The 15,686-nt window shown below is 49.8% G+C and overlaps 1 protein-coding gene and 1 pseudogene across 21 annotated transcripts in view; both read left to right on the top strand.

Annotated features, from left to right (window-relative positions):
• The window catches only part of NFASC (neurofascin), a 188,093-nt gene that overhangs the window by 107,874 nt on the left and 64,533 nt on the right, over positions 1-15,686 (top strand). For 15 of the 21 annotated variants that reach the window (XM_002809563.6, XM_054522310.2, XM_054522217.2 and 12 more), the window contains 3 exons: positions 5,856-6,036; positions 12,272-12,289; positions 13,729-13,834. In XM_002809563.6, the coding sequence (XP_002809609.2) occupies positions 5,856-6,036; positions 12,272-12,289; positions 13,729-13,834 (305 nt within the window). The remainder of the gene's footprint in view (positions 1-5,855; positions 6,037-12,271; positions 12,290-13,728; positions 13,835-15,686) is intronic. The other 6 variants (XM_009238823.4, XM_054522292.2, XM_054522210.2 and 3 more) reach the window with 1 other exon arrangement.
• On the top strand, positions 6,117-12,259 carry LOC129048232 (large ribosomal subunit protein uL13-like; annotated as a pseudogene).

The raw sequence follows: 15,686 nt of genomic DNA, 5'->3' as shown, positions 1-15,686 counted from the left end.
ATTGTGTGATAAATCCTCACAGCAGCCTTCTAGGATTGGTGCTATTGTTATCCCCATTTTTCAGATGATAAATACAAAGCTTCCAAGCTTCAGTGCTCGCCCAAGCCCCCCACCCCGCCACCGGCTCCCATACTTTTAAGTGGGAAGTGGCCTCAAACCAGGCGGTCTAACCATGCAGCCAATGCTCTCGAACTAGACAGGACACCACCATGTCCAGAGGTCTTCTATCAGGCAGATCATTAGCAAACTCATGTGTGACATCTTGGACATTTTGAATCTGAATCTCTCACAAGCCTTGCAAATTTAAAGGCCTTGTGTTCAGGCAGGTTGCCCACATGTGTGGACCATCCCTGTGTGAGATAACAGGTTCTAAGGGCATTAAAAACAATCTACAACCTGATTTGGCCCCTGCCTAGAAGATTGAGGACCTGGGAATCTGCATGTTTGAAGAGTGTCCAGGTGACTCTGAAAAGCATCCAGCCTTCCTCCTGTGTGGGAATGTTGTCAGTAACACACCTAACCAACGCCATTTGGAGCTTTTATGAAACAGTACTTAACATGGCAGAACATTTCACCTTCAGGTAGTTCTATTCTCTTTTCTTCCTGTATGGATGGATGTGTGTGTGTGTGTGTGTGTGTGTGTGTGTGTGTGTGTGTGTGTGTGTGTGTGTGTGTGTGTGTGTGTGTGTGTGTGTGTGTGTGTGTGTGTGTGTGTGTGTGTGTGTGTGTGTGTGTGTGTGTGTGTAGGGGGATTGGGAGACCTCAGATATACACGAGCTGAATTAATCATGTTCTCCAGTACTTAGTATACCAGCCATCCACAAAGGATTTATTTCTTTGTTGTATTTATTTTTGTTCTTTTCTGCATTCTCTCCCTGCCCGCAGCAATGAGCCCTCCTCTCATATATTTTATATCCTTACAACCTGCCTCTTATGTTATTATATATAAAAGGATCCTTCAAACATATCATATTTAGAGTATGTTTTTTCACTAATGGTATTGTGGCATGGCTGCATTTATCAGACAATTCTTCCCGTGACTCAAGGAAGCACCTGCCTCTCTGAAACATCCTCCTATTTGGTCCTAGCTTTGCCCCTGTGGAACTAAACAGAAAAATTCTACACTCTCTCCCAGCATGTGAATACAATCACTGTGGCCCCTCTTCTTCAGGCTCAACCTACTCCGCCACCCCCGTCCTCTACTTTCCCTCCTAGGATGTGGGAGTTTCCTGGTCCTCCCTGGGATGATCTCACTAGAATCAACCACCCCCACATCTGGATGTTGCACTTCTCTGCACCTAAGCAGTCACCTCTGGTGTGGTTGGAAGGGCTGGGAGAGGAACCCGAGAGGCGGCATGACTGGGCCATAGGGCAAGACTGTGCAATGACTAAGGTTTAACGGGAAATGTGGACTTGATTGCTGTAGGCTAGCAAGCCTGTCCCTTCCAACTTTCTTCCTGGTCATCAGGACAGGGGAACTGTAAGCCTTGCTGATGTGGGGGTACCTTCAGGCAGGGCATCTCTGCCGTCACTCTGTGTTGGGTTCTTTGAGCTCAGTACTAGAACTCTCATACTCAGAAAGATGGTAGATTCACTCCTTCCTTTGACTTGGATGGAAATTCCCTCAGAATGGATGGTAAGGGTTGCAAACCATGTGCCTGTCTTCCGTGCTGAGTGAGCCCAGCCTGGGGAGCTGAGGGCCCTTATATGCTCACATCAAATAACCTGTCCTCTTCATCCTCTGTCCCATCTTTATGAGCACATAATGGAGGCCAATATTATACTTTTCTTTTTTATTGAGGTGAAACAGAAACCATTTTAAAGTGCACAACTCAAAGCCAGGCGTGGTGGCTAACACCTATAATCCCAACACTTTGGGAGGCCGAGCTGGGTGGATCACCTGAGGTCAGGAGTTTGAGACCAGCCTGGGCAACATAGTCAAACTCTGTCTCTACTAAAAATACAAAATTTAACTGGGTGTGGTGGTACATGCCTGTAATCCCAGCTACTTGGAAGGCTAAGGCACGAGAATCACTTGAACCCAGGAGGTGGAGGCTGCAGTGAGCCGAGATCATGCCACTGCACTCCCGCCTGGGCAACAGAGTGAGATTCTGTCTCAAAAATAAATTAATTAAATTAAGTGCACAATTCAGTAGCATTTAGTCCATTCACAATGTGTGCACCCACAACTCTAGCTAGTTCCAAAACATTTGCATCTCAAAAGGAAACCTCATACCCATTAACCAATTACCCTCCTTCTCCCTTCCCCTCTGCCTCTGGTCACCAAGGACAATCTGTGTTTTGTCTCTATGTATGTATCTGTTCTACAGATAAGACCTAGACATGTCATATGTATGGGATCATTCCCTGTGACTTTTTGTGCATGGTTCTTTCACCGAGCATGTTTTCAGGATTCATCCACATTGGAGCATGTCAGTATTGAATTCCTTCCTATGGCTGAGTCATATTCCAGGGTATATACATACTGGAATTTGTTTATCCATTCATTCCTTAGAGGACATCTGGGCTGTGTCCACCCTTTGGCTGTTGTGCATGATGCTGCTGTGAACATTCGTGTACATGTACTTGTTTGATGCCTGTTTTTAATCCTTTTGCACATATACCTTAGAAGTAGAATTGCAGAGTCATATGGTAATTTTATGTCTAACTTTTTGAGGAACTGCCAAACTATACATTTCTTTTTTAAATAGCAACCTTACTCTGGTACTTTTCCTGTATATAAAAAGAGAAAAATGGGTGGAAAATCCCTGGACTAGGGGTCAAGAAACCTGGGTTCTTTTTCTACCTTTGCCACTGACCAGCTGGATAAACTCAAACCAGTCACTTCCCTTCTCTGGGCTTTTGTTTCTTCATCTGAAAAGAAAGGGGATTGTATGAAACTAGTGTTCTTTAAATTCTTTTCCTCTTGTAAGATTTTGTTGGAAAAACTGGGTTCCAGAGAGGAGAGAGGGAGAGAATTGCTACACAGCTAAATGTGATTATCTTGAGATTCTTTTTCCACTCTGTTGTTAAATAGTGAGTTTAAAATATCCCATACAATTGGGCTTTTTTTTCTTGCCAATGTGTATCTGATTTAATGAATAGCTTCTGGCTTCCTAGTTCTATCAAGAGTCCCAAAATAAAATATCTGTCTCTTTCCCTTCACTTCCTACTGCTTGGCAGCTCCTAAACCAAACATGGTGGTCATGGAGCCTGGATGGGAGCCATCCCCGCTGCCCCTGCTGCGCCTTCCTCTAGCGCAGGTTCCCTCAGCACTAAGGGTTCAGCTGCCTAATCTGAGTCTGGTCTTTGGAGATGTATAAGCCTAGGAGAGGCATTAGTGGATTCTTTCTGCGACAGTATAAGGACCATCTTAGAGAGTTGGGAAGGTGAGCCAAAGACCTCCTGTGATGCCTTCTAGCCAGAGGGTCCCTCCTTGGGAGATTTTCTACTCTCTTAACCCTCTTTCAGCTTGTTGGTTTCCTCTCCAGAAAGCACTGTCTGTGTAGGGACGGATTTTTTTCTTCCACTAATGAGTAGCCTTCACAGTATGCCACCGAGGTCCACAGCATGTGCTCTCCTGCGCCGCCTGGTGGTTTTCTGGGGAAGCGTGAGGTTTTAAAAAGCACATGATGGTCCAAATGGCTTCTTATTTCATCCATTTAATCATTCGTTCATTTTTTCATCCATCCATATATCGATCCCTCTCACAGTCTCGAGGATCTGCTATGTTTTAGGTACTATGATCGATTCTAAGAATAGAACAGTAAACAAGACAGGGTACCTTCCCTTATAAAAAAGCTTTCATTTTCATAGGGGAGGTAGACAAGTGGCTTTTGGAATGAATACAAAGTGAAATGTGTCATAATGGGGGAAGTAAAGTGTGTTCAGGAGCAAAGATGAAGGACACATATGTCATACCTCGCAAATACTAACAAGAGCGGGCAGACACAGAGTGTTCTTGGCCAGAGCTTAATGGTGCAAAAGTCAGTAAGCAAGACCAAGCGTGATGTACTGAGGGAGCTGGTAGAAGAGCAGTCTTGGCTGGAACACAGGATACAAGGGAGGGATGAGCAGTGAGCTAGCAGAGGGGATGCATTATGCAGGACCTCTGAGCCATGTCAAGGACACTACCTTTAACTCCCAAGCAGCAGTGAGTTATTGAGAGTTACGCTAGGGGAGTAGCACATTTCTGTTTGCCTTTAGAAATAACAGCTTTGGTTATGAGTGGAGAGTAAATCAGAGGGGCATATCACACTGCATCCCATAAATGTGTACAATTATTATGTGTCGATTAAAAATGTTAAAGTAAAAAACAAACCACGGGGGAAACGTGGACGTGGAGAGCCCACTTAGGAAGCTGTTGCAGTAACTCTGGCATGAAATGTTGGTGATCAAAACCACGGTGGTGGCAGTGGGAAAGGAGGCAAGTGGATGGAGTCCAGAAATATACACAAAGTTGAGGGTTGGTGCTGGGCCCAGCTTCTAGGAAAGAAACTGCAAAAATGTGAATAAGAATCCTTTAGTTTGCCTCATATCCTGGCACAAGGGAAGTCCCTTGTCCTATTGCAATAATCAGTGACCTGCTTTTTGCTCCAGGTCTCCAGAAGGATGGCCTTGTCTCCCAGGATCTCTCGCCCCCTCAGAGAGCAAGCACTGGAGTCCTGTTCTTATCTTCTGCACCCTCAGTCAGGGTGGATGGGAGATGGTGCATGTGCACAATTGAGAGTGGGCTTGAATTTGCTGCCGAATAAAATAGGAGCAGGAGAATGATGTGTCCACCTGATAGGTAGCTATGAATCTAGGAAAACGGGAAGAATTCTGGAGAAGCCACCGCCTGCCTTCCTCTTTGACTTGGCACCACAGTAGAATAACAAACTGGACCAGTTTTTGAAAGTGTATGTTTCAGAACCTCAGGCAATCTTAAAACACTGTATTTGAGTCTCAGCTGTAGGCCATTCTTGCTCTTGTCTTTCTAGAGGAGGAGAAGAAAGGTTTGTCTCTAAGGATCCATTCTAGGTTCCTTGGACAACCATTTTTAACACCATCCCTGTAAGCCCTGGGATGATTTCTTGTGCTTGAGGATGAACACTGAATCATCATACATGTTTTTTACTCTACCAACCACCTGAAGCCCACTTCTTCCTGGTCATCGTCTCACCACTGCCATTATCTATAAAAAGGACAATATCAGGGGCCACTGTTCCTTAGCTGCACGCAAAAACGACAAAAAGTCCTTTGTGCGCCAAGTCTTCACCTATCTAACCCATGATCCCCAGTCCTGCCAATGTCACCCTGCCCCCTTCGTCCTGGGATCAAAGGACATCAGTGCGATCTCATCTCTGTGCCTCTACCACAAATATGCTCAACCCCAGGCACACTCAGCACATGTGGTTCAGAGAGGCTGTGAGATTGGTGCATTTCTTACCAGATCGGTGCATGGCGTCTTCTGGTTGCTGGGCCTGCAGGCCAATAGGCCAGTGTTTGTTTTCATGACTGTTCTTTGCAGAGTTGCCCTTCCTTCTCTAACTGGTTTTCAGCTGGGGGTTTTGCCCTCCAGGGAACAATTGCCAATGTCTGGAGACATTTCTGATTGGTAGTGGTGAAGGCTGCACTGGCTTCTATTGGGTAGAGGTCAGGGATGCTGCTAAACATCTTACAATACCCAGGACAGTTGCCCAGGCCAAGAATTGTTCAGTCCCATGTGTCAGTAGTGTTGAGGTTAAGAAACTCTGCTCTATCTAGAACATTACTCTGACCAAGGGGGCCCTTGGGTCCTCCAAAGCCCTGTAGAATTGCTAGAGCAAACCACAAGTTCGTGAAAAACCCACTTGCTCTTATGTTTCTTTCCACAGCTGAGCTCTGTCCGGGAAGCCCAGTTAAAGCGGCTCGAGGTGACAAGACCCCGAGTGCTGGGGAGCAGGGAGCAGGGCCGGGTGCCGAGGATGGCCAGGAAGCCACCACCGCCCTGGGTCCATGCAGCCTTCCTCCTCTGCCTCCTCAGTCTTGGCGGAGCCATCGAAATTCCTATGGATCGTGAGTCCTGCCCTATCCTCTTCTCTTTTTCTCCTGATTTTGGGCAGAGGGGTGGGAGGGGAGGGAAGGTCAGAGGAAAGTTCAGATCATTCAAAGAAGGTTGAGGAGAGGGGAAGCAGTGGATTCTGAGATTCAGAGCTGGGTTTCTCTCCAAAGAATTGACACGGGCTCATGTTTGGAAGTTTGAGACTGTATGTTGCAGAGCCAGTTTCTCAGGGCTGTGGCTGAGCTGATGCTTGGGGCTCCTGGAGCCAGCTGAGTGGGACCAGAGGTGGCAGAGTTTGGGATTCTGAGTGTCACTTGGGTTTTTCCTTCTGCTCACCTCTCCAGGTCCTCTGTGGTCTTGACTTGCCCATAAAAGCAGTTTCCAGGGTCAAGTGTGGTGGACCAGTTCTTACTTGCCTTTCTAATGTCTGATATATTCAAATCCACACCCTTCGGGCCCTCTTGGCTGGAGTAATCAGGAGGACACAGGCCTCGGAAGGGCTGGGAGCAGAATTATCTTTGCAAAAGACATGGCTAAATTAGACATTAAAATAGAGCTCCATTATCATGCCGCATGGGAAAACCAGGCATGGATTCCTTCTCATTGTTTTCAACTTTCCCGCAGTAAAGATAAAAAGTAAAATTGCTGTCATTCTGTTTCTCATGGAGGGGGCATTATTTGACCATCAGAATCATAAAGTAAGGGGCTTAAAATGCAAATCTAACAGCCATGTCTCCACCAACCATATCTGTTGCTGCGTTCATCAATGGCCCATGTATTGGCAGCCAAGCTCCTCAGCCCTGCCGTTAGGTGTGTACCACCTTTACCACAACTCTGACACGTCTGGCAAAATGTCTTAGCATCCCCAGGCTAAGATGTGAGCCATCTCTGACCCCTGTTCCTTGTGTCAAGGAACAGAGGGGACCCACATGACACTAACATTGGCTTGGGCTCTCTCCAGTTAACAGATGTCTGGGGAGAGAGGCAGGAGAGTAATACAAACTCTAAAAAGTCCTCCCTGAGCTCTCCAAAGCCAGACCCCTGGTCCTGGAGTTAGCATAGTTTGGAGAAGAGTTGGAGGTATCTCAGCCCTCCTGGCACCCTACTTCACCAATAATAGCTGCCCCAGAGGAGGGGACACTTTGGATGATAGAACACCAGTAGTAACTATAAGTCAGACCCAGAGGTAAGATGGGCAAAGCCCCTCCTGCCCTCCCAATACCCCCAGGCATGTGGACTTGAATGTATGTGTGCATATGTATGCATGCCCACACACGTGTGCACGTGCACAGGGTGGGAGGGAGGGAGGAGAGGAGAGTTGTGAAAGGACCTGTTCCCATGGTAACTGTCTGCGCGGCTGGCTCGAGGAGAGTTTCTCATTAACAGTCCCAGGCAGACAGTCTAATAAGGAGCCCGGTAAGACCAAGTGCCCGGAGGGAGGGTGTGCAGAGGAAATTGGGTTATCAGGGAAGTGGTGAAGGCTCGTTTCTCTTCTGCCACTTCTCCTCTCTCACTCACCTGCTGCTTTGATCCCCGGGGCCAGTGGGTGAGGGGTCCCTGCAAGGTGAGCCTATAAATAGATGGCTTTGGTGTCTATCTTAAGAATCTGGAATTCTAAAGCTCTACAGGAAACGGAGACACAGCAGACACCCCAAGCAGTCAGGCTCTCCAAAGCCCCACCTGTAGGGTAGAGCTGAGAGTGCCCTGATCTCCCCACCATCTCCCCATTCCAGTGTCCCTGGGATGACCCCCACCCCACGTTGTGTTCATGGAAACTCAAGCCTTTGCTAGCTTAGAGTCGCACAGCAAATGGGCGGTGGAATCAAAAAAGAACCCAAGTCTCTTGACCCCCAAATTTGGGACCTGATATGTCCCACCCCTACCTGCCTCCTTTGAGTCCTTCTCCTTGGAAACCACTGGAATTGCAGGTGTCATGCACCAGGAAGTGAGCTAAGTGCTGCACGTGCCTCATCGCACATGGTTCTGGCAGCTAACCCTCAACATAGGTGTTATCCTTAGCCTGCGGGTTAGAGACAAGGAAGCGACAGAGCCGGGATAGGACCACAGCGCCTCTCTGATGGAGAGGGAAGTCCTTCTGCAACGCCATTCCAGAAGCCCTGGCTGTGTCAGGGCAGGAGACCCAGGATGCCCGGAGCGTGCCCCACACACATGGCACCTCCCCGGTTGCTGCAGGTCCAATGGCCCTGGCAACATGTCCAAAAAGAATCTGCAGAAACTGAACACACTTTCCCAGTGGCCACCGAAGATGACAGGGGATGAGGGGGCAGGTCCTGGCACCCTATGGCTGAGGCTATCTCCTGGGCCTCCTGTACTGCTGGACTGGAAGGTGGTGGTCATGCACTGCGAGGGCATCGGCATTTCTGGCAATTTCTATAGAAACAAGTTAAAGTATCTGGCCTTCCTCTGCAAGTGAATGAACACCAACCCTTCCCGAGGCCCCCACCATTCCCGGGCTGCCAGCCTTCTTTTTTGGCAGACCCTACGGGGCATGCTACCCCACAAGACCAAGTGAGGCCAGCCGCCCTGGACCGCCTCATGGTGTTTGATGGGATCCCACCGCCCCTGACACAAAAAAGCAGATGGTGATCCCTGCTGCCCTCAAGGCTGAGCATCTGAAGCCCACGAGAAAGTTTGCTTGCCTGGGGCACCTGACTCATGAGGTTGATTGGAAGTACCAGGCGGTGATAGCCACCCTGGAGGAAAAGAGGAGGGAAAAGGCCAAGATCCACTACCAAAAGAAATAGCAGCAGAAACAGGCCCAGAAGAACGGGGAGAAGAAAATCGCAAGTCCACAGGGGTCCTCAAGACCCATGGGCTTCTGGTCTGAGCCCATAAAGACTGTTTATTCCTCAAAAACAAACAGAAAAAAGAAGCTGAATGCAAGACAGAAGGCCAGCCCTTCAGAGAGGCCCCGGCTGCCCTGGGAAGAGGCTGTCCTCAGCGGGTCTCTCCATCTCGCTGGGCCCAGCACCACAGACCTCCCATGTGTGCTGAGCTGAGCCCACCCTCCATCCAGCCCTGGGCTGAAGGAAGATCAGGCATTCTTAACGTTCTCGCCCTGCCAGGTGTTCTTTCTACTCATTTGCCCCTTCAGCAGACATTATCTGTGTCTCGAGGGCAGGGGCACTGCTTCTGTTTTGGAGAAGCTGGGCGCCGCAGGCATCCTGGAGCAGAGCCCTGGACCGCTGCACAATCCCTCTTTGAAGGCCCAGCCTCCAGCTCCCACTGCTGTGCCAGCGGAGTCACACGCACCCCTCCCACCCATCCCTTCCCTCCTTCCCTCCTTCCCTCCCTCCTTCCCTCCCTATCCAGCCCCAAGGAGAACAGTATGACCTTTGGAAAAAGCCAAGGGTCGCCCCATCAACTGGAGTGAGTTTGCCAAAAAGTGAGTCTGCTGGCCCTTCTGTCCCTGGCCCTGCATCAGGGGAGAGCATTTTCCTTCCAGGAGTGGCAGAAACAATTCCTCCCCACCTTCCTCACAAATAACACTGCAGGATGGCCTCAACTCACATGCACACTCTCACACATACATGCACATTCACACATACACTCACACTCACGCTCACACCTGCTCACTCATGCACACTCACACACCCAATCACACATATCCTCACATGCTCACACTCATGCACACTCACACATGCTCTCACATACCCATATGTGCTCACACTCATGCACACTCTCACTCACACACACCTCAATCACACACACTCACATGCTCCCTCTCCTGAGGGATGGGTGCCAGGGGTCGTAGGTATCACAACCAGGGAAAGAAAAGAGGCACACGAGTAAAGAAACCTTGCAGACCGAGCAGGCGTCTGCCTCACTGCCTGCAGAGCTGGCTGGAAGAGCTGTGGAATTCACTTTCCACTGCTCCATAGAAGGCAAGTGATGTGACACTGGTTGGGAGCTTGGTCACCCTCATCCTTAGACAAGCTGTCCCCACTGTCTTCTCCCTGTGGCAGCTTGTCTTCTGGGTTGGTTCTGTCCCTGTAAGAAATTCCTTAGTAGCACAGTAGTGGCTGCAGATGCCATCCCTTTAGTCAAGTAGATTCTCCAGAGGCCCCTGGCCTGATAGTATGGGGGCTGGGGACAGCATCCAACCAGCTCTTGCTGCCCTGACAGTCTCCAGCACCCACAGTCTCCCCTGTCACTCACCCTTCTCCAGAATGTCAAGGAGAGCAGAGTCCTGAGGCCCCAGCTGGCTCGCTCACCTCTCTGGACAAGGATGGATTTGTTAAAAACAAAACAAAACAAAACAAACTCTGAACTGGGCACTGGGAGTGCTGGTTCTCCTTCTAGCTCTGCAGCAAACTTCCTGTATGATCTTAGCCAAGAGACTTCTTCCTTGGATCTGGAGATTCCCTGGACAATGTCTAGGGCTCTTTCCATTGAGTCAGCCTTCGATTCTATAAAAGAGAGGCTTGAAGTCTTGAATAGGCAAAGGAGGTCCCTTGTCAGGCTTGCTAACCAGGGTGAGACCCCAAAAATGTCCTGAATGAAGAAGCTAAGGGCCTGGGCTAAGGGCCAAGGGGAGCGGGTCCCAGTGACAGCCCTGCCTCTCCTAAGAATGGCCCCTTCTCCCCGCCCAAGCCAACTGGCATTCATCTTTCTAGAGTTACCTTTCTTGGGGCCCTGGCAAGAATATCACATATGGGTGAAGATGCTGCAGAGACTAGCTCGAGGGAGCATGTGTTCAGAAGCCATAGATTTTTGCTTCCCCCCTGGACTTTTCATTCTTTTGTCTCCTGCCCAGGCAGCCCTGGGCAAATGGCAAAGCAAATGTCTCTTCAGTCTTCTAGGGGCCACACGAAAAAATTATTTTGGATCTTTTCATAAGTCTTAGTCTCAAGACTTTCCTTCATGCATAGCATGTACAGCAGGGCCCTTGTCCTGCCACACTCTGCCCCTGCTCTGGGGTCTCTCTTCCCTCCCCTGCTGTAGCTCTTCCTGCACCTCTTGTTCTGAGCTTAACTCTGGCTTCTCCAGGCTGCCCTCTCTAAGTCCCCAGAATCCTCGCCACATCTCACTCAAGTCAAGTAGGAAGGCTTCAAAGTCACCATGGCTTTGCCCTGATGCTGGCAGCTCGCAACTCCCCACAAGGAGCCCTCACTCTGAAAAAGTCAGCCTGCAACAACAGTACAATAGTCTGCACCTGCATGAAATGAGAATGCCGTGTTACTTTCTGATATATTCATCAGGAAAAGACATTTTAAAGTCACAGCAACACATGTTCCCTTTTCTGCACATTTTAACCAAGACCTTGTCCCCACAAAAAGCACACCATCTAAAACCTTCCTGTCCAGAGTGTGGTTCACACACCACCAGCATAGCATTGCCCGAGCACTTGTCAGAAAGGCAGAGTCACAGGCCCCACCCCAGCCCAACTGAATCAGAACCTGCATTTTAACCAGCCCCCAGGTGATGCATGTTAAAATTTGAGAAGCCCAGACCTCAGATACATACATCCACCTGCACAGGAGCACACGTATACAAGCACATGCACCTTCAGGTAGGAGCTGGGGGAGATTTGTGCCACGTGCCTCCTTACCTTCTTTGTGAAAAGCACAGAAAGGAGCCGTAGCCTCTGCTTCATCCCTGGAGCCTCCCATTGAGAAGTGTGATTTCTATAGGGCAATGTACCATGAATAGAAGCAATGTACCACGAAAGGGGCATTTCCCTCTAGAGTCTTCCATAGGATGGGAAAGGAGGAGATGCCAAGGAGAGAAGATGTTGTGGGAGAAGTGAGGCCTCGGAGCTTTGCCCTTCAGCAGTGGTTCCGATCCACTCCCTTCCTGGCACCTGTCTTGCCCTCAGCCTCTCCTGTTCACTGTTGGCTGAGGAGCCCACTTCCCTCAGTGCCATCAGATGGAGGGAAATACCTTCAGGGCCTCTTTCAAGCAGCATTGTCACTTTGGGACATGTGGACTTCCTGGTGACACCGTCCTTTGATCAGAGCCAGTCTTTCTGCCCAACTCTGTGGTTTTGGTCACCCAGGGGAGGCGTCACCTTCTCCACAAGGCACTCACTGGGTCCGTTCCCCAACCCTGCTTGGTTCTTGCACTGAGCTCTGCAGCCAGGAGGAGAGAGCCATGTGCTCAGCACCCTTCCCAGGCACACCCCACCCACTCCCTGTGTGCTGGGGCGTGAGGACGCCTGGGGCAGTTGTGTGCATAACAATGTTCTTCTTTTCTCCCTCTCCAATGCTAACCCGTCGGAACTAACAGCAAGCATTCAGAATGAGCGTAAGTGCCCTGCGTGCCTGTCTGTGCCTGTGCCTCTGGGAGGTGGGAGGGAGGAATGAGGCATGAGGTGTTACCTGGGGATTAGTGGCCTGCTGGGACTTCTGCTGGGGCCTCTTCACACCAGAGCCCTGTAGTGAGGTATGTTACTGAGCGGGGAGGAAGGAGGCTTGCCTGCAGCATTCTCTTGCTGGGAAAGACAGAAGGGCACGTGGTAAGAAGAGGGTCATTGGACCGAAGCTCATGTGCACCACAGCTGTTTCCCTATCCTCCAGTGGCTGGCACAGGACCCCAGGGTAGAACACTGGCACTTGGGACCTAGAAGGGGAGGATCTGGGGAGTTCTTGGGGACTGAAGGCCCTCTCTGCCCTAGCCTTACCATAGTGTGGCCATTTGTTGAGCCTCCAGGGCTCAGAACCACCATGACCCCTAAGTTCTGAAAATCTAGCTGCTTTTTCTTTCTTTATTCATTCAACAGACGTTTACCAAAAACTATTGTGCATTGTATGTTGTGCTAAGCATTGTAATGTAAGGATGAGTAAACAAGTCTGGCCTTCAGTTTCTCCTTGGGATGCTATGGGATTTTTTTTTTTTTTTAATGGAGTCTCGCTCTGTCACCCAGGCTGGAGTACAGCAGCACAATCTGGGTTCACTGCAGCCTCAGCCTCCTGGATTCAAGTGATTCTCCTGCCTCAGCCTCCCGAGTAGTAGCTGGGGTTACAGGTGCTCACCACCATGCCTGGCTAATTTTTTTTTTTTTTTTTACTTTTAGTAGAGATGGGGTTTTACCATGTTGGCCAGGCTGGTCTTGAACTCCTGACCTCAGAAAATCCACCCACCTCAGCCTCCCAAAGTGCTGGGATTACAGGTGTGAGCCACCGTGCCTGGCCTGTGGGACTTTTTTTTTTTTTTTTTTTTAAACAGAGTCTCGCTCTGTCGCCCAGGCTGGAGTGCAGTGGTGTGATCTCGGCTCACTGCAAGCTCCGCTTCCTGGGTTCATGTCATTCTCCTGCCTCAGCCTCCCGAGTAGCTGGGACTACAGGCACCCTCCACCACGCCCGGCTAATTTTTTTGTATTTTTTAGTAGAGACGGGGTTTCACCGTGTTAGCCAGGATGGTCTCGATCTCCTGACTTCGTGATCCGCCTTCTTCTGCCTCCCAAAGTGCTAGGATTACAAGCGTGAGCCACCGCGCCTGGCTGCCTATGGGATCTTTTTACAGGGATTCTTTTTATGCTTAATCTTTGACACCCACCTTCTTTCCTGAGGCACCATTTAAGGAGCTGGGTCTCTAGAATGGGGCCCTGTTCACCGCCCCCCACACCCCACCCACTTGCCTGCTTGCATGTGTGGCACCTGAAGCTCTTCATCTCAGCTGGTCCCCAAGCTGGACCCCAGGGAGGTCCCTGCAGCCCTGACCATGCTCCCTGTGCACTGTTGCAGTGACGCAGCCACCAACCATCACCAAGCAGTCAGTGAAGGATCACATCGTGGACCCCCGTGATAACATCCTGATAGAGTGTGAAGCAAAAGGGAACCCTGCCCCCAGGTGAGTGGAGGGGAAAAAGAGTGCATTGAAACCACCCGCTTGCCTCTGGGCCTGATGATAACTAAGGCCAATGAGGCAGCTGGAAAATTAGACTCATCCATTCCAAAAAATTTCCATAGGCACCTACTAGTTGGAAGGCATAATTGAGGTACCAGGAAATTTTGCCAATAAGGAAACTGGAGACCAGAAAACAAGTGGCTTAAGTTCATACCAAAAGCCAGGACTGGATGTTCAGTTTTCTGACTTTCCATATAACATTCTTTCCTCCACCCTGTGTTCCCATCATCTGCCCCACGTTTAGCTTATAGGAAGTTCCTCTTCCAAGCCAACTCGAGTCTTTCATTCTGAGCTTGCCTCTACCTGTTAATGTGCTCAATAAGACCAAATAAGATGTCAACAGACATGAATTAAAAGCCTGTTGTATGTATCTGGGCTCTGTGTTAGGTTCTGTTACTCACGTCTTGTTCGACCACCTAACAGTGCTCTGGGGAAGGAACAATGTCCTTATGAAGAGGAGGGGAAACAGGGGTACAGAGGTCCAAGGTTACCCAGCTTGAAAGGGGCAGAACCCAGATTTAAACTCATGCATTTCCACCAAATGATAAGCATCGGAGACATGGCAGACGTTATTATCTGCCCCCATCCCCATCCTCAAAGTAGCATCTACAGACTGAGCCTTTCAGGAGCCTCATGCAAGATTCAGACCCATATGTGACAGGACCCCATCTAGGGTGTGTCTGTCAGCAGGAGAAATGAGGCCAAGCAGAGGCAGCCAGGTACGCAGCAGCTTTATTCTGGCCCCCTGGGTTCACACAAGACAGTCTCGAACCCAGATCTCTGAGCCTGGGAACCAGCAGGGACTCCCTCGCTGGCCGTGGGAGTCACACTGAAGGGTTAGTCAGGGTAATGGTAACCTCGCTTGCTTCTGAGGTTTGGTCTTCCCCCATGGTTCCTTTGCAGAGACAATAATCCTGTGGCACTGAGCAGCCCCTGCTGTTCCAGCTGCTCCTGCTTTCCCTGCTTCTTTTACAAGTTAGATCGTGGGCATCTGAGGATGTGAGGCCTTGGCTGCAGCTCCCAGGAGGAGCAGAGGGGGCCATTCTGGTGCTCTTCACCAGTGGCTCGGTTCTACTAGGCTCTGCCATTTCTTTAAAAGCTGCCACTCTTTTTTTTTTTTTTGAGACGGAGTCTCGCTGTATCGCCCAGGCTGGAGTGCAGTGGTGCGATCTCGGCTCACTGCAAGCTCCGCGTCCCGGGTTCATGCCATTCTCCTGCCTCAGCCTCCTGAGTAGCTGGGACTACAGGCACCCGCCACCACAGCCAGCTAATTTTTTGTATTTTTAGTAGAGCTGGGGTTTCACCGAGTTAGCCAGGATGGTCTCGATCTCCTGACCTCGTGATCCACCCGCCTCGGCCTCCCAAAGTGCTGGGATTACAGGCATGAGCCACCACGCCTGGCCAAAAGCTGCCACTCTTGGGCTACAGGGTGTGGTCACTGCTATATAATCTGTACTCACTGAGCAGGGCACAAGTAACCTAAGCCATTTCACTTTGGCTTTAAAATGGATTGTAAAATTAGGGCGGCAGAGGAGCAGAGCCAGCTCCCTGATGTATTTAGGTTGGGTGGAATATGAATTCAAGTTTGCATTCTTAGTAGAAGGTTGGAAATGTCCTGGGGTGGAAGAAGCGGCAGATTCTAGATTCTAGAAATGAAAATCTCTCCTCAATGATGTGTTTAACATAACCCCCGAGTAGCTACTTGAGTATCTAACACTTAGAGCCACGAGTCCCAGTCTTAGGTGGGTAGAAATACTAACGTCCAGCCCCTGCCCTGGACAGTCACCTGGGTGGG

The sequence above is a fragment of the Pongo abelii genome, chromosome 1, assembly GCF_028885655.2.
Source record: "Pongo abelii isolate AG06213 chromosome 1, NHGRI_mPonAbe1-v2.0_pri, whole genome shotgun sequence".
NCBI classification, from domain to species: Eukaryota; Metazoa; Chordata; class Mammalia; order Primates; family Hominidae; genus Pongo; species Pongo abelii.
Note: the sequence above shows the minus strand (reverse complement) of the source record. Positions and strands in the feature narration are given on the sequence as shown.